This window comes from Oncorhynchus masou, chromosome 14 (assembly GCF_036934945.1).
Source record: "Oncorhynchus masou masou isolate Uvic2021 chromosome 14, UVic_Omas_1.1, whole genome shotgun sequence".
Classification (NCBI taxonomy): domain Eukaryota; kingdom Metazoa; phylum Chordata; class Actinopteri; order Salmoniformes; family Salmonidae; genus Oncorhynchus; species Oncorhynchus masou.
The window spans coordinates 11,386,244-11,405,702 of NC_088225.1; the positions used below are offsets into that span (position 1 = coordinate 11,386,244).

The following is a 19,459-nucleotide window of genomic DNA, read 5'->3' on the forward strand; positions in this document are numbered from 1 at the left end:
CTATTTGTGGCTAGTTCCTCCCTCATGTACCCTCTTAGACTTTTGTTTACTCTGTAAAAGTTCAGATGTACTGTTACTGTACCACTCTGTTGTGTATCTTGTACAGTGAGTGAACAGTTGAGCTGTTGCATACAGAGACCTGCTAGAATAACATTGCATTGCATCATATGTTGTGTTGCCATAAAGGTTCATATTGCCTGAAGGTCAGACCAGAAGCCACTGTACAAACTGTCTTCATACAAAATATGACACTGACCTAAATAGATAAGATATAGGTGAACTAAAACTAGAACTAAACTAATCCGATTTAATTCACCCAATGAATGAAGCCCTTAATTGGTTCCAGGTATGTCCAACATGGGCTACTAAGTATTGTTGTTACTATTTTTGGAATGACTGATTTGCAGTGGTGGAATGTGTTCAGTACATCATGATCCCGTCTGAACATCCTGCAACAACAAAAAACAGACTGATGTTTATTGAAGCTCCATTTGGATACGCGTGTGCGCGCAGAAATGTGAGAATTCTAGTCTATTAGCATATCGGAAACCATTATCAATATAACCATTTTATTGATGTGGTGTAAGGTGAGGGGATATGACTCATATGTTATTTACACATTTCCAATCCAATGGTAGAACGGTTGTGCTGGGTGTAAATACATGATAGGGACACGCCAGCTGTTCAGTATAGTGCGAGGTCGTGCTTCCTGGGCTACCGCCGCGCTGCTTTTGCACGTGCCATAACCACGCCCCTCAACAGCTTGTCTCTGCACGTGAAGGAGAGAAAAGAACACACGTGTTTTGTTTGGCCACAAGTGTGGATACAAATGCATCAATGTATAATGCATCCTGTCATCGTGTATTGCAGAGGAGAAACTGGATACAACGCATCTTCATATAAAACGTAAGTAAGTATCCAATGTCGGCAGATTAGCCGCGGGCCATTTTTTTCTTAAGCGAGAGGTCGGGGGCGGACCATCATAATAAATACATGATTAGGCGGTTGGCCACCTATCATTCTACTCATTCCTAATTGGCATATATCACTCCTCACCTGTCCAACTGATAGCTAAAATGTGATGAGAGTTCTGGCACAAAAATGGTCCCAGTGCATCACTGAGGTGGGTGCTACACATTAATGTTGGGTGAGGTGAGTTTCACCCTACTCATGTATAGCGCTTTGAGTACCTCAGTTAGTAGAAAAGTGCTATATAAACCCAATCAATTGTTATTCATTACTTTTATATGATCACATATGACACTATGAGTGGGAATACTTGGGAACATATGTGCAAAATTAAAATCACTTGGAGCTGATTTCCAGGTGTTTTTATCTCCAACAATGAAAACAAAAATGTCTAAAAAAAATATCTGAAAACTTGGGGGCCAAATGTCGCGAAGCATCCTTGTCCTCGTCTCCTCCAGTTCCCAGGGTCAGTGAATGGCCATAGTCATACCGTTCTATAGCTATCTGGTTTAGCTAAATGTAGCAACAGTAGGAGTCGGGAGACACTATGTTGACATTCTGCACGCAAATGTACAGTTATTTCCGTACGAAGGAATGAAACGGAGTGTTCCTTCAGCCAATAAACTCCCGGTGGGTTCTACTGCTTCTGTTGTGACTGGCTCACCATCGGCTTTTCAATGTCAGCTACTTAATATTAAAAGATACATTTGTGACCAATCCACGCTGAGTATTTTCTGAAGAGGCGTATAGCTCATGAATAAGGAAACAGTTCTCGCAGTAGGCTTCGACTGATGGGATCTGTGGTGTTTGTTATGATAACATTTTAATTTGTGAAACAGGTTTCAAAGCAAAAGACTGAAACACTGCTTTGACTTAATTTATCCACGGATATTGCTAACAGTGCCTGGGAAACTACACTCAAGGCGTCTCTGCAGCCTAGGTCGAATCCACAGAAATCGTTTCCTATTATTTTGAAGAAGATTATGGACATTCCCCCACCTAATATTCTCGAAGGCGACGATGGTAAGACTAGCCTACTGGTTTGGTTTTGGATGAATTGAAAGATACTTTCCAATTTACACATTTTTATGTGAACTGCATAGATCTGATGTGATCGTTGACTTCGCAGACATGTTGACTGGTGTATGGAGACGTAGTAGTGCTTCTAATGAGCGTTTGTGTACCCTCAAACAACTGGACACATTTGTTTTTTAATCAGCTGTGTTTGATAATTATATATGACTAGTACAATAGTTGTTCAAATGTGTCAAGCATAGAGCAGTACTGGGGAAGGAAACCCTTTGTACATTCTGAGTGCTGTGCCAGTTTCCCCTGAGGCACTGAACTGAGGGAGGAAAAAAGAACATACAGTTCTCACACCTCCCTACTTGTCCTAGAGCACTGCAGTCAAACCATTTTTTCACATACAATATGAGTACATAATTTTCTTGCATTTGAAGGGCAATTAATATTTATTTTCATGTTTTGTTTTTGTGTTTAGGGGCTGTGTTGACAAGTCCAGATTTCCCTTCCCCATGTTTTTATGGGTTGATGCACCCCCCCTTTTATTTTACCTCATTCTGTCATTTCACCACTTCTTTTTCTTTCTACTTCTTTCCATGACATCGGACTTCTATCTTCCTTTATTTACCACCCTGTTTGTGTTCACATGGTCGTGAAACCGTCACCCATTATGCTCTTCGCGGTTATCTCCACAGAAATAGAGAAGAAGAAGTTGTGCTCTGCCGATAATGGCGAGGCCGGTGTTGGAGGGGCCAGTGGTGGGACTGGAGGTACAGGCATTGGAGGGGTGTCCGCCTCCCTTACCCCTGCCATCTGGGAGAAGACCATCCCCTATGATGGGGAGACCTTCCACTTGGAGTACATGGACCTGGATGAGTTCCTGCAGGAGAATGGCATCCCAGTCACCCTAGAGGAGGAGCTGCAGAAGAGCCTGGCCCAGGAGGAAACAAGACCCCCTTTCACCACCTCTGACACAGAGACGGTCACACTCACCTTAGAGCCAGCTGAACAAGAGAAGGAAGAAGAAGATGGGGACGATGAAGATGCTGTGTCTGGGTTTGAAGCAACGGAGGTTGAAGTGTCTAAAAATAAAAAAGGTACATTGTTGGGGCCCATTTGTTAAAAGCCCAGACATGGTACCACTGTAACAAATTCTACCTTTGAACTAAACATGCACATATACTGACACTGTAATAGACGCTTGCAACATGCTGACACTAGATACTCCCATATTGTATTCAAATGTCAAATAGACGTACCTGACGCACTCGACACCTTGCCTCCAACACACACACGGACACATGTATGTGTGAAACCTGAGCTCTACAGCATTATAAAATGGCAGTATTCATATAGCGCTGACCTTAGTATGTCTTAAGGAAAAAATGAAGCAAACAGTTGTGAATTTTCAATTAACTATAGCCTTCAATATTATAAAAACATACTTTACAGCCACCAAATTAATTAAAAATATACTCCTCATTGAATTGACTTTGTCTCCCTCTAGAGGGGAAGTCTGCAGACCGACTCACACCCACTCCCATCGACCCGGAGGACATTGAGGTGGACATCAACTTCCAGCCGGACCCCACAGACCTGGTGCTGTCCAGCGTGCCTGGGGGTGAGCTGTTCAACCCACGCAAACACAAGTTCTCTGACGAGGACCTCAAACCACAACCCATGATCAAGAAGGCCAAAAAGGTCTTTGTGCCCACTGAGCAGAAGGTAAGATGAATATGTTGAATATTTGTTTCAGGGAGGTGATGAATGATGGAACTGGTTGTTCTGTAGTAGGATAATGAGAATGTAGCCACTGCAATTGGGCACCAAATAATCATTGGTTGATGAAGATTGTAGTATCACTATGTTACACCAGCAAAATTAATGAGTGAGTAGTAAGCCATGAAATAAAGGGGCTTGTCTGGGATTAGGGATGTTTCCACAACACTGATTTCTATTGTTTTATATTAAAATCCTCTGTCTCCCACAGGATGATAAATACTGGTCGAGGAGGAAGAAGAACAACGTGGCAGCCAAACGTTCACGTGACGCCCGGCGGCTGAAGGAGAACCAAATCACAGTGCGCGCTTCGTTTCTGGAGAGGGAAAATGCGGCGTTGCGGCTTCAAGTGGCTGAGTTGCGAAAGGACTGTGGTCGCTGCAAGAACATTATGTCCCGATATGAAGCCAAATACGGACCATTGTAAGGGACAAACTTTGTCTTTCAAGAAAAGAACCGAAAAATAAAAACGCCCCCCCAAAACGCTGACAAAGAGAATCTGAATTGCACTGCTTTCATGGTGAACACCGGTCACTGCGTCAAGTTCTAGATCCTTTCCAACACGACAGTGGAGGCATGGATACACACTGTCAGTGAGCCCGGCAGCAACATGATGAGAGGTGGACACGAAGGGTTGTGGAGAGCGACTGGCTCCTACACATACAGGGACTCAATTACTACTAGTCAGGTCTTATCACTGGCCAGACGAGTCAGAGAAAGCTGCTGGAGAAGTTACACACACATTTATACAGCGTATTAACGGGTTGTTTTGTGGACCAAAGCATGAACATCATCAGTGATCAGTAGTCAATAATGAAAGTTGTCCCCCTGCCCTCCTCTTCCCACTGTTTGCAGTAACTGACTGTCTCTCCCCTCTGTTTCAAGTACTCATGCAGAGGCTCTGAAGAAGGACATGTGAACTCATGATTTATTCATATTGGGGTAGGGGAGAAAACAATGAATAACAGACAGGACAGATTGAGGGCTGCACCGCCATGATCTTACACAGAGGAAATAATTGATATTGGGGCGTCAGGGTAGCCTAGTGGTTAGAGCATTGGATTAGTAACCGAAAGGTTGCAAGTTCGACTCCCCGAGCTGACAAGGTACAAATCTGTCGTTCTGCCCCTGAACAGGCAGTTAACCCACTGTTCCTAGGCCGTCATTGAAAATAATTTGTTCTTAACTGGCTTGCCTAGTTAAATAAAGGTAAAATAAAATAAAAAGAGAAAGGGCGAGATAGTGGTGTTGTCCAGTCTGGTCTTTGCTTGTATCACACTGAGATGTGTGTGTAGAGAACTACATAGTTTTATCCCTGCACCACATAGATTGTGTTACCCCTGTTTTGCACTCAACCCTTCCAAGGCAACACCTTGTGGGTGAAGATTAGATATAGGGGCGGGTACTTTTTTCCTATTACGACATAACCCACACACATGCTTCTAATATCTTTCCCCAAAAAACAGTATTTTGCTCATAGGTCAGGCATTAATAAGGGCCCTCAATGGTGGAGGGGTATTTACTATGTTTGTTGGTTTATTTCATTGCACACTGCAAGTAGAGGGCACTATCTATTTGTGCATCATGTAGTTTGTCTGGGATTGAGAGTCAGTTATTCTGTCAATACCTGTTTTCTTTTTCATCTTAATTTACTGCTATTCCTTATGTTTGTTGAATAGCTATTATGATCAATGCTGTATTTTAACAATGCATCTATTGATTGATGTGCAACAATCTGTCAGATTTATATTTCTTTAGAGGAAAGAAAACAATGACCCAATGACAAAGCAGGGATCTCAATGGACAAACTGTGGTTTTTGATGTTTAAAAAAACAAACAGGTTTTCAACCAGAATTTTACAGAAATATATATTTTTTTCTAAAGACAATTTCCTATTTACCTCATCCAACACTTCCATTGTTTAATGCTCCTATCTTATTGGATACCAATAATTTTGAAGGGTTGGGGTGCCTACTACAATGTTGACCGGAATTGTGAGCACAAGAAAGGTGGCTTTGGTTAAGTTTGATAAAAAATGATAGGTCAAGGTACAGAGTCGACGCAGAGTTCTGTTTGTCAAAGTGGCTGTGCCTCAATTGTTGCAAATACTACATAATACTGTTAAGTAAAGGGACTCAATCTCTTAAGTGTCTGATGAATTTGTGTTCCTGTGCCGATCTTCATTATTATGCATATTAGAACCATACATGTGGCAATAATATTAATTTGACTGCTTTGTTTCTGGTGTGTTTTCTTTAAAATAACTATGATAGACAAAATGTTGAAATGGCGCAAAGTAATGTGTGCTTCCAATTAAGTTTCCCAGTAATCCTGCTGCACGAAAATGTGTTAATGGTGTAACGTTTGCATCTGTTTTACACTAAGTGTATGTACTTATGTCTGTAAATTAAAGTATCAAAACAAATATTTACTGAATTTGTTTCAATGGAAGCATTGCATTGCGCTGACATTCTTATCTTTTATGCTTAGGCATATAGTTGTTTTAACAGTGATTTTAAGCTTGGTGCAGAATCTTGTCAGATCGATAGACCATTTAGGTATGATAGTCATTTTAGTATGATATGAAGTTAAAGCTGGATCGAAGCCAGTTTGTATGTAGAAATTAAACTCCAAGTTATCCCGACCTGTTCATTTTCTTTGTAGAAATTCCTCTTCAATCTACATGACAAAGCAAAAACAGGTTTTTATAACATTTTGCACATGTATAAACATTTTAAGAAGTATTCAGACCCTTTACTTAGTACTTTGTTGAAGCACCTTTAGCAGCAATCACAGCCTCATGTCTTCTTGGGTATGACGCTACACACACCTGCATTTGGGGAGTTTCTCCAATTTTTCTCTGCAAAGGTTGGATGGGGGAGCATCACTGCACAGCTATTTTCAGGTCTCTCCAGAGATGTTTGGTCGGGTTCAAGTCCAGGCTCTGGCTGGGCCACTCAAGGACTTGTCCCGCTGCCACTCCTGCATTGTCTTAAAGGGGGATAACCAGTTGTAAAACTGAATGACTTCAACTGAAATGGGTCTTCCGCATTTAACCCAACCCCTCTGAATCAGAGAGGTGCGGGGTGCTGACATCCATGTTTTCGGCACACGGGGAAGAACGACATATTTTTACCATGTTAGCTCAGGGATTCGATCCAGCAACCGTTAGGTTACTGGCCCAATTCTCTAACCACTAGGCTACCTGCCGCCCCATATACAGAGGGTACCGGTATCGAATCAATGTGCAGGTTAATCGAGGTAATTTGTACATGTAGGTAGGGGTGAAGTGACTATAATAAACAGTGTAGCAGCAGTGTAAAAAACCAGTGGAGGGATGGGGGGTGTCAATGTCCGGTGGCCATTTGATTAATTGTTTAGCAGTCTTATGGCTTGGGGTTAGAAGCTGTTAAGGAGCTTGTTGGTCCTAGACTTGGCGCTCTGGTACCGCTTGCCGTGCAGTAGCAGAGAAAACAGTTTATGACTTGGGTGACTGGGGTCTTTGAACATTTTGGATGTGTGCTTAGGGTCGTTGTCCTGTTGGAAGGTGAACCTTCGCCCCAGTCTGAGGTCCTGAGCGCTCTGGAGCAGGTTTTCCTCAAGGATCTCTCTGTACTTTGCTCTGTTTATTTTTCCCTTGATCCTGACTAGTCTCTCAGTCACTGATGCTGAAAAACATCCCCACACCATGACGCTGCCACCACCATGCTTCACCGTAGGGATGGTGCCAGGTTTCCTCCAGGCGTGACGCTTGGCATTCAGGCCAAATAGTTCAATCTTGGTTTCATCAGACCAGAGAATCAGGTTTCTCATGGTCTGATAGTCCTTTCGTGCCTTTTGGCAAACTCCAAGTGGGCTGTCATGTGCCTTTTAGTGAGGAGTGGCTTCCATCTGGCCACTCTATCATAAAGGCCTGATTGGTGGAGTGCTGCAGAGATGGTTCTCCCATCTCCACAGAGGAACTCTGGAGCTCTGTCAGAGTTCTCATCGGGTACTTGGTCACCTCCCTGATCAAGGCCCTTCTTCCCCGATTGTTCAGTTTGGCTGGGCGGCCAGAGTCTTGGTGGTTCCAAATTTCTTCAATTTAAGAATTATGGAGGCCACTGTGTTCTTGGGGACCTTCAATTCTGCAAAAAAATGTTGGTACCCTTCCAAAGATCTGTGCCTCGACACAATCCTGTCTCGTAGCTCTACGGACAATTCCTTCGAACTCATTACATGCACTTTCAACTGTGGGACCTTATATAGATGCGCGCGTGCCTTTCAAAATCATGTGCAATTCAATTGAATTGATACTGATAATCTATTATTGAGAAGAGAATTGTATTGGATTCACTGTTTGTGTACCATATCTCATAGAGGTCTGAACCAAGAGTTTAATATCAGACCATGTTTTAAATGAATATGTCACTTTGATTTGTCTTGCCTTCCAGGTCACCTACTTGGTAATTTTGTAAATATATATTATTTTCTGGAACTAGTACATGTACCCATCTCCTTGTTATTAAATTATTAGAGATAGACTAATTGTTTTTGCACCCAACGTGCATCATGTCTGCAATGGTCATGTGAGGTGAAATGTGTATATTTCGGGATATGAGCACTTTTGTTTGTTCGACCTGACGAAGACCCGTTTTGGATGTAAACGTTGTCAGTAAAGTGGTGAATTGGGAGCTTTAACAGTGTGCGGGCCTTCTTGTTCTATACTAGTATTCTTTATTAGCCCAGCACCTATGTTTTTAATGATGTGGTATGACCACAAAATTTTCAATCAATTGAATTTACCACAGGTGGACTCCAATCAAGATGTTGAAAAATGTCAAGGATGATCAATGGAAACAGGATGCATCTAAGCTCAATTTCGAGACTCATAGCAAAGGGTCAGAACACTTAGTAAATGTGATATTTCAGTTTTTAATTTTAAATACCTTTTCGCTTTGTCATTATGGGGTATCGTGTGTAGACTGATGAGGATTTCTTTTTTAATCAGTTTTAGAATAAGGCTGTAACGTAACAAAATGTGGAAAAGGGAAGGGGTTTGAACACTTTCCAAATGCACTGTATATGCATAAGTATGTGGACAGCCCTTAAAATTAGTGGATTCAGGCTATTTCAGCCACACCCGTTGCTGACAGGTGTATAAAATCGAGCATGCAGCCATGCAATCTCCATAGACAAACATTGACAGTAGAATGGCCCTATTGAAGAGCTCAGTGACTTTCAATGTGGCACCTTAATAGGATGCCGCCTTTCCAACAAGTCAGTTCGTCAAATTCCTCTCTGCTCGAGCTGCCCTGGTCAACTGTAACTGCTGTTATTGTGAAGTGGAAACATCTAGAAGCAACAACGGCTCAGCCGCGAAGTGGTAGGCCGCACAAGCTCACAGAACGGGACCGCAGATTGCTGTTGAGTGTACAAATCGTCTGTCCTTGGTTGCAACACTCACTACAGAGTTCGAAACTGCCTCTGGAAGCAACGTCAGCACAATAACTGTTCGTCAGAAGCTCCATTAAGTAGGTTTCCATGGCCGAGCAGCCACACACAAGCCCAAGATCCCCATGCGTCAGCTGGAGTGGTGTAAAGTGCCCAGCAATTGGACTTTGAAGCAGGGGAAATGTGTTCTCTGGAGTGATGAATCATGCTTCACCATCTGGCAGTCCGACAGACAAATCTGGATTTGTTGGATGCAAGGAGAACGCTACCTGCCCCAATGCATAGTGCCAATTGTAAAGTTTGGTGGAGGAATAATGTTCTGGGGCTGTTTTTCATGGTTCAGGCTAGGCCCCTTAGTTCCAGTGAAGGGAAATCTTAATGCTACAGCATACAATGACATTCTAGACAATTCTGTGCTTCCAACTTTTTGGCAACAGTTTGGGGAAGGCCCTTTCCTGTTTCAGCATGACAATGTCCCTGCGCACAAAGCAAAGTCCATACAGAAATGGTTTGTCGAGATCGGTGTGGAAGAACTTGACTGGCCTGCAAAGAACCCTGACCTCAACTCCATCGAACACCTTTGAGATGAATGGGGACGCAGACTGCAAGCCAGGCCTAATCACCCAACATCAGTGACGACCTCACTAATGCTCTTGTGGCTGAATGGAAGCAAGTCCCCGCAGCAATGTTACAACATCTAGTGGAAAGCCTTCCCAGAAGAGTGAAGGCTGTTATAGCAGCAAAGGGTTATAGCAGTGAAGGCTGTTATAGCACCAACTCCAGATTAATGCCCATGATATAGGAATGAGATGATTGACGAGCCATTGTCCACATACTTTTGGTCATGTAGTGTACTTCCTGTTTTTAGCTCCACCTTTACTGTTGTAGCGTTTGATCTTGGGCAGTCACAAGGTTACAAATGATTTATTTTATTTTCGTTTGAAACATCTTGTAAAATACTAAATATTTATTTTGAAATTAACTGGAAGTTAGCTTTTTGTGATGTCAGATGTTTGTTTTTGGTTCCTTATGTTACACTTGTTTCAGGATAATGAAGTCTTCTCAATGAGGTGGTGGGGACTGAATTATTCCTTTTTACATGGTTCATGAATACAATTACAGTTACTTCCTACCAGATCGGCATAGAAAACCGACTCCAGGCTGAAACAGCCCTTCACAACACAAACAGCCAAGGTCATCCTAAAAGAATAGCCTCTTTGCATGTAGAAAACAGTCAAAAAAATTACAACTGGCTTTAACAGCTATAACACTCCTGATAGGATAAACATTACTTTGATTACATTTCAAACTGCATTTTTTTCCTTCTCTTTTAAATGAAGATGCATTTCCTGTTGTGTTTTTTAATCTGTATGTACCCATGTATGGGATATGTATCATGCATATTAATGAAGTGGAATTCAATGAAAGGTGAGCCCTTGCCTTGACCTTGCCTGAACAATCGACAAAAAGCAGTGTTTTTGACCAACACTGACAGGATGCACATTGTGATGCTGGGAGACAAAGGGAGCAGATCACTCTTCTTGCCTCATGCACACAAACACATGCGCTGTCTGTCTATCACACACGCACATAGACACCCACACATTGACACACAAAAACAGAGATTTGAGGTCCTCTGTTTCTGCTCTGCCTATCCCCCTACCTCATCTTCATTAGTATTCCAATGGAGTATGAGATGTTGCGTAATGATCACATCCACACACAGGGGAGCAGTGTTGCATAAACACAGCCTCAAAGACAAGGGGGGATAGAGGAGAGGGGCGGTGAGGGACGAGTGGGGAAATGCGATGGGATAGAGAGCGGAAAGGTTAAGGGGAAAAATAGGGATTTGGTGAGAGAACAGAGCGGAGATAAAGAGAAGATGAGAGGGTGATGGAGGACGGGAATGAGATGTGGTGAGGAGATAAAGGGAGCCAAGGAGTAGCTGACCAAGCATGTTAATGCCAAACATCGACACGCCATAGGAGAGCAGAGCCCAGTGGATTCACAACAGGGAGTCATGCAAACATCTGACAGATATACTAACACAGTCAAAATAATGCACCGGACATATTTCCTGGGTGATGAAATTAGGTAATATTTGTCTGCTGTGTAAGTAGAAGAGTTTGTGAGATGAGCTATTTGAGATTTTCATATCTGGGTTGAATTATTAATCAGACTTCAATTTGTTTACATCAATATTAGAATGTATTGCAATGCTATGAAATACATATTTATTTTCTACAACCTTGTGAGGGCTTTTTATACTGCAGGGAACATAAATACTAGAATTCCTGATCACAAGTAGGCCATCAAACACTATTCTAAATTATTTTGTAATAATTATTTTGCCAGGATGTGTCACATTTGATTAACAGACAAAAATGACAAGAGTATTGTATTATTTTCCATGCTTATTTTTGCAATTGTTTTATTACAAACTTAAAAAAGAATCTGATACAATAAGAAAGTGCAGTAGTAAGTCCCCATTCCCATGGGGGAACACAGAAAACAGGTCATTGCATTTCAGTAGTGAAAGGTTCATACATCTACAGGGTGTACAGATCAGATACAAAATAGGAAAATGATAACAAAATACAGGCAAAAAAGAAAGTACAATATGAATATTTCTTACTTTTTCAATTATATCCAGTTAATCTTAAATTTTAAATAGAAAATACTTCTTTATTACAACAAAATAGTCCAAAGTGCTAAATAAAACACGTAGATAGATAAGCAAAAGACAATACAAAACTCTGTTTTTCACTTTGATTCAATCCTTGTGATAGAACAGCCTGCTTTTAGTGTGGATTTAAAAAACTTAATTACATGGAGGATAGTGTAATCTGTTACTCATTTTTAAAACGCATATACCACATATACCAACAGCCAACCACTATACCACAACAAAACACTGTCCATCCTGTGACCAAAAAGCCAATGTGAAACAATATCTATTGTCTTCCTATAATCATCAGAACTTCAAGTAGAGCAGCTCCCATCCCTCAAACGTCACAGTCCTCTGGCCTTCCCATTGGCAGGCGGTCAGTGACCGCAACATGGCCTCCAAGCCACCACTCAAACCTCCAGACCCGCTTTGCAGGCACAGGGAAGAAAATACAGCACACATCCGATTACCAAGAGTAATCTGACCATTATTTAAGCAATGGGGGAAGGCAGCACTTTGGGATGCTTGTAGGGATTTTGGAAACCAAAAATCTCACTGAATCAACATGAATGACCAAAAAAAAATAGCTCCACCACTAGGCTGTTCACCACCAGGATTGACCCGTCACTGATCATAATCACAGCACATTCAATGACTATCCTCCTCCTAAACCTGCTTGAAACGCTTGATGAAATGTATTGGAATATTTGTGGTTGAAAAGGGCTAAGACCCTCCCACAATTGTGGTCTAGAATATGGCGTTAGTTACACATTGCACTGGACCAGGGTCAGTGTGAGTAAAGACAGTCTTAGTTATGGCTATAGTAGCGGGAGCAGGGGAATGTTACCACATGGATGCAAGGTGAATACTCAAGGATTAGACTGCAGGAACGTTTTTTTTGTTGCTTTCCCTCAGTCTTTGTGCGAGAATGAAATTGGCAGCCAATTCAGTCACAGTAGGACTGTTCAGTCACACAAATAAGGTTAGTGGTATAAAGCAAATATTTATGGCACTGGACAATATGTAGATGGAATATGAATGAATAAGGGACACAATTAGTAAGATACGAGCACTACTAAGGGGATTTGGTTTAAATGTGGAGATTTTTGGTTTAAGTTTATAAACTATGAAGGAACAGAAATCTTACACAAGTTATCAGACTGCCCTTAGAAACAGACAGAATGATGTCGGACTCTCTATCCACCCATTGTAAACATTCCTCTCTGAAGCTCTTCAAAAACCCAATTTAACAAATTACATTTACCTGTCTTTTATTGGACAAATTCTGTACAAGGTACAATCCACATTCAATACTTTATTTTATACATCTTTATTTATTCCCAACTTGCATATATATTTAGTTATCTTTGTAATAACCTCAGCACATAACTAAACAAAGGAAACCTGAAGAAATATATACATATTCCTTACTGTTATAACTTCTCTCTCAACTTTACAAAAGTACTTCATTACTTTTGAAAAAACATAGGAAAAATAGATAATTTAAAATAAATTACAAATGTAAAAATGACCCCTTCCCTCACAACCATTACATTTATAAAGAGATCAGACCCAACCCTCCCAACCCAACCCCTGGACGCAAAGAAAAATAAACAGTTCGAATAACACGCATATGACCGACTATCACAGCAATTACCAGTGTGAGCACAAGTTAAGAGTATTTATGTTAGCTTATACACATATGTTTATGGGCACAATCTAGAAAACATTCAGATGATGGCTAGGGACACTCCCCCTGCTATCCAAATCTCATGGAACAGAAATAACATTTCTTAGCAGATGCAGCTGTAACATCATGGTAAGGGGGGGGGGGGTCACATGACATCTATAGCCCAATAATATGAAGTGCTGGATGGCTCAAAAGGAAAGGTGAGGTTAGGAGGCTGCCTGAACCCCGGGGACAATTACTGCCCCCTCGATTACCTATATGGAGTCAGGGTATCACCACCATCAATATGAGAATGATCTGACATGGCATCATAAAGTGACAAAAACACAGGTTTAGTTAACATTCATAGTCCTGGAAATTGACAAGGAAAACATCTCATTATACGATGCTGGTCTCCCACTGGAGCAGCAACTGGAACAGAGATAATTAAGGGATTAAAGAGCAGGGGACCTAGCGTGGGCCTTCGGCTGCAACGCCACTAAAGTTCTACAGAAATGTGCTCCGGGTTTTGAAGTGTCAGTCTAAAGCCATTGCACCCAAGATGCCAAAAGGTGTTAAAACGTCATCGATGCCCCTGCCTTGCCATCCATTTCCCCTCTCCTAACTCCCTCCCAGTCCTCTTTTCCCTGCAGAGTAAGGCCTCTCCTTCATAGTCAAAGTCCCGCTAAGCCATTCATCACAATCCCCATTGCTTAGCAGCATCCTATTCCCCTCCAACAACGCCCGTTCACCTTCACACACTGCTGACAGATTCTGTGCCTGTGCGTGTGTGGGAGATTAGTAGTCATATCCGAAGACAAAGATCATCTTGCCTCACTTTCACCAAGGTTCGCTGACCTCCCTGGCAGTAATTCTTCCTGTCATGACAGATCCATTTCCTCATACCCTGCACATTAACCCCCCCCCCCCTATTGCCAAGACACTACACACAGGCTCCCTTTCTTAGCATGTCCATGAACACATTTCAGAGCTGATGAATGGCCAATACTGATCCCTTGCACCAAACTGATTCAGACATGGTGTGTGATATGTTTCAAGGCTCTAGTAACAGGCCCACTATATTCACAATGACCATAAGCCACAGAAGAGCACATTAAACACTTGTTAGCATGAATAAGACCTCACCAAACCCACACAAACCCCTCTGTGCATTTTTGATAACTAAGGCAGAGCAAATTGCAAAGCGCTAAGCTTTCCAAAGCCATCTTACAGGACATTGGTCCTTTTTCACAGCGTGACAGTGGAGTGCAAAATATAACTATCATACTGCTGTCAATAGACCAAAGCTGAAGGGCATTTTACTCTGCTGAACATTCAATGAAAACATCTGTGCAATAAGAGGGCTGGTTACTCCTCTGGTTAGAGAAACTGAAATCAAAATCCACAACAAAAAAACGGAATATTAAATGATATGGAAATAATCATATTGAAACATATAGTAGATGTTGTAGTAGTAATAAAAAAATTATACAATGTAGTATCAGTAAGAACAATTTTCCCCAAAAATACTTGAGCATTACTGCCCTACTGCTGCAACAGAAATACTCATAAGAAAGGCTTAGTTGGCCAGCACCACCGGCTGGAAGGCCTGGCTGGGATATTGCAGGTTATAGCCCCCTATACCTTCCACAAATGAGGGCTTCTCCATGTAAGAAATCCCACCGCTACCACCAATGGCACCAACAGCTGGACCAGGTGGGGGGCTGGAGAATGGGTCAAATGAGGGGTGGGAGTGGGCAGGGTGAGGGAGCTGGAAGGGGCTTGAGTGTGAAAGTATGAGCGGAGCATCGTTGTCAAAGTATAGGGTCCCTGGGGATGCCGGGTAAACAAACTCTTTGGCATTAGGGGAGAGCTGGCTGGGGATCTGAGCCCCCAGGGAGTGCAGGGAGACTGAGAGGGGCTTGTGTTTCAGCAGCCCTGGGGGAGAGATGTTGGTGGGGGAACGGGCGAGCATCCTCTGTGGCGGGGGCACACCTACACCCGAGCCGCCAGCCGATCCGGAACCGCCACACTTCTTCATCTTGGTGGAACCAAATTTTGTTGCGGCGAAACTGGCCGTGGTGAAGGTGATGGGCTGCAGCGGTGGACGGGTGCTGGGCAGGGCAGCCGTTGGCTGCTGAGAGGGGGGGTAAGGGAGTCCCGCACTTGGAGGGGAAGGTGTGGATGTGTTAGAGGAGTGGGCAGTTGGGTTCGTGGGTGTGCTGGAGCTGGGATAGCTGAAAATCACTGGGCAGGATGAGGCCGAGAGGGGTGCGGGTGTGCTGGAGAGGGAAGGAAGCAGAACTGGAGATATCTGGGCTCCAATTGGAACAAACACCTGGGCCTCAGGGTTGAACCCTAAGCTCTTGGCCTCCTCTACCTCCATGTCCCCTTTACTCACTCCACTTACTACTTCCACCATTTCGCCTTCTCCACCTAAGCCGGATGGATCCTCCAAGTACAGGACCTTAATGGCTCCCTTCTCCCCGATTTGGTAGGACACTTCATAGGGGTCAATCCACACACTCAGCTCAGGGGGGACATTGGCACGCACTTCCTCTGTGTCCAGTCCACTTCTCCTGGCAGCTAGCTCCACCACTGGGTCACTGGGGGCCCCTAGGTGCAAGCAGCGGAAGGCAGAGCCCCGCAGAGGAGCTTCAGGGTACCAGTGGCCTTCATAGTGCGACAACAGTATCTGCTCCAACTCCTCCCCGAAGAGGTCAGCACGACGTCGGGGCAGTTTGTTGTACAGGTAGGACACAATGAAATTCAGAGCTACCTTTACCTCTAGGTGCATGACTGTACTTGGTCTGGATAGCCAGGTATTCAAATCAAGCCCAAAATGAGACAATACTGGAACAGTTCTCTCTGGCTTGTAGAAGTCTGATGTTTTCTTCTCCACTACATGTACTGCAGGTAAGTTGAAATCCAGCAGAATCTTTAAACCTCTTCCTGGGTGATCAACATCGACAGACTTGGTGACCAGGAGGCCAAAAACTAGTCCAAACAGTTGTTTTCAGTTGACAGGTAACAAGACTTGCCAGGTAACGAGATGAGTCCAACTGGTGGAAAAATAAAAACATGGTGTTAGGTCTAGGAAAGTAAAAGGCAGACCAAATAGGCTCAACAGAAGGGATAATGAGCGAGTGAATGGGTTAGCCAGCCAACGTGGAGGGGGTGTAACAGATGCAGTGATTGAGGCAGAAAGCCATGATAATCTGCTTCACTACTCAGGATTACACAATTAGAGAAAGTTCCAAATCAAGAGTAGGCTGTGGGTGTACAGTTCACATGTAGGCATGTTTTGCATACTATAAATGGCATGGTACAGGCTACAGTGCATAAAGGACACCATTTCCCACCATGCAGCACTATTAACGTCATCACAACACGTGCAACACAGTCCACCTACGCACCATAAACATTGCCCAGCAGCCAGGATTACCCAGCAAGCTAAATTTAACAACGGTATACTTGATCTATGAGAACATGGTTATAATGTATGCATCAAGGACAATGAATGTTATATTGTGAATCAGATTAGGTTGAGCAAAAAAAATATCATTATTGATATGAGATATAGCTACTCTGTTTGCAGGCAGAACATTGCATCGGTGGCTAGAAGATGGGCAAGAACAAGACACAATACACAACCTGACTTCCCTTGTCATTTTTACTTGTGTTCAATCTATTTAGTAACTAATTTGGAGAGGTGTGAAACAGTTCAATAGGAGATGTTTGGAATATAGCAGACAAACTTTCACCTTTGACTACATTTAAACCAATGATAATCAAGTTTACAGTACATCTTCGAAAAGCATTAACCACCATACTCATATCCAATATCATTCAATTTCTTCCCTACAAACCTGTTCTTATGCAGCTGGGACTTTATGTACAGTACACAGTAAAACCGGTCATGCATCAAAATGGATCCTAGTTGTTAATGTTGACAATTAACCTATAATGCATATACTGTATTAGTTAATGCAACATTATTCAACCATAAACATGTTCGTTTGTCATAGTTGTGTCCTACTACTAAATAGACAACACAATCCAACAGTAGGTTACATGACCTAATCTGATTGTTGACATGTTTACAGTGCATCATCACCACCATAAAGCACACATCTGTCCACTCATTGTAACAATGTAGCAAGCTTATGCAAGTGAATACTATACTTGTATATAGTAACAGAACACATTCCCCTAAATAATTTATGGGCAGGTAGCCTAATAATAAATAATAGATTAAAGAGAAAAAGTAGCAACCCTGGATGTTGATGATAAGGGGTGTGAAAACAATGTCTACAATTTGTAGGCAAACTTCGTTAACTCAAGCAAAACAATAGGCAACATACAGTAAAGCAATAGAGTGATGGTGAGCAATGACAGTAGCCTATATGGCTTTGAAGTGCCGTGGCGAAGCCTATCCCAAAGGTCCTATACCTGCTTCTCTACATGATGGCAATTCCACCTTTCACCAATAAGGACACATATGATACTATTATTCTAACAAACTGGAAGATCTTAAATTGGCACTGTAAATAAATTATAAGGAGACTAATAAAGTGGTGAATGTTGCAGTCTCATGTCATTATGTCGACCGATGAGCAGAACTACAACGGCTTAATAATAAATTGGTCCTGCCCGAAAACAGGAAGAAATTATTAGCTGTATATGAGAATAATAAATACATCTCGATACGAGTTTGAGTGGTTCTGTCTAAAAATTAAAAATAATAACAGAATCTAAAATGGATGACTTGAACCAATTAGAGTCCGATTTTCAAAAGGCAGGGCATATTTTGAGAGTCCTAAAGCATTTTTTATTAAATCATGAGGATGCACTATCTAGCCAAATGTACGGTTATGGCAGATACATAAAAATGTATGTCAATGCCATACATGTTTATATGCGGACGCTGTGTATACTTACTAATGCAGCTTGTGTTCAGTTCCTGCGGTTTTAATTCCCATATTTTACATTGCATTTGAAGGTGATGTGGCTTTTCAAAGTAGTTGTTTAGAGGCAGATATAATGTGGTGTGTTAAATGGGTATTGAAATGTACTCTCTTCATACGTTCTCCATTTCCACCATAGACAGATTGTCTGCAACTGCCCGAGAAAACTTTACTGTTTGACAACCTTGCGCATTTATACAAGACCATTTCGCACACACCCCCTATTTTGTGACGTTGGTCTGAATAGGGACTACTTTCTTGATACTATTGTAATGTATACTATCAAATAAATTCATACACACCTAGGAGAGAATAGTCGACTTTCAGTAATTAGCCTATAGTTTCAAAATAAGTAAATCATATGAAATAGGCTACGGGTTATTGAGGATTGCAAATCCTGGTAGATATGATTGAACATATTGGTATGAACAACGATGGTAAACAATAAAATGCATTTTCTTTATTTTTCCCCACCTATGAGCCACACAATTACATCAATGGTTCTGCAAAACCAGAAAGCGAAATCCTAGTTTAGTTGGCGAACGGATATGTGTAACTCCAAGTAAGTACTGCGCCATTGCTAAAAATATAAGCGGTGATAGCAACAGAGTCCCTATTGGCTGAGAAGGGGGAGGACCCGCATTTTATTGGGCTGTAAGGTTGTCCAGTCAGCAAGTAAGTGATATGACGTTTTGCAGGAGTTGTGGGTAATGTCGTTTCAACCATATAGAGTACAGAAAGACAAGTTTTTTAAAACAATATTTGCTTAAACGTCCCGCTGAGGGAAATCATTCTGCAGGTGAAATTACATAAGGCTGTAAAGTTACCATGTAAGATTGGCATGGTTTCTACTTTTTTCTACTTTCTCCCCCAGAGTGAACCCTACTTTTCAAACATTAAGAATTAAGAATTGTTTTCTAACGGTTGATATAATTTTTTATGTATTTTTAT

At 42.1% G+C, this 19,459-nt stretch overlaps 2 protein-coding genes across 2 annotated transcripts; one reads left to right on the plus strand and one right to left on the minus strand.

Annotated features, from left to right (window-relative positions):
- Positions 1-1,723: 1,723 nt before the first annotated feature.
- On the plus strand, positions 1,724-6,415 carry LOC135554204 (thyrotroph embryonic factor-like). The gene is made up of 4 exons (XM_064986348.1): positions 1,724-1,992; positions 2,688-3,089; positions 3,500-3,717; positions 3,983-6,415. The coding sequence occupies exons 1-4, from the start codon at positions 1,953-1,955 to the stop codon at positions 4,196-4,198; spliced, it is 876 nt and encodes a 291-aa protein (XP_064842420.1). The 5' UTR covers positions 1,724-1,952; the 3' UTR covers positions 4,199-6,415.
- Positions 6,416-13,467: 7,052 nt separating this feature from the next.
- LOC135554205 (protein Tob2-like) lies at positions 13,468-18,677 on the minus strand. The gene is made up of 2 exons (XM_064986349.1): positions 18,483-18,677; positions 13,468-16,603 (listed from the first exon to the last, which is right to left on the minus strand). The coding sequence occupies exon 2, from the start codon at positions 16,336-16,338 to the stop codon at positions 15,121-15,123; it is 1,218 nt and encodes a 405-aa protein (XP_064842421.1). The 5' UTR covers positions 16,339-16,603; positions 18,483-18,677; the 3' UTR covers positions 13,468-15,120.
- Between the last annotated feature and the right edge of the window lie 782 nt (positions 18,678-19,459).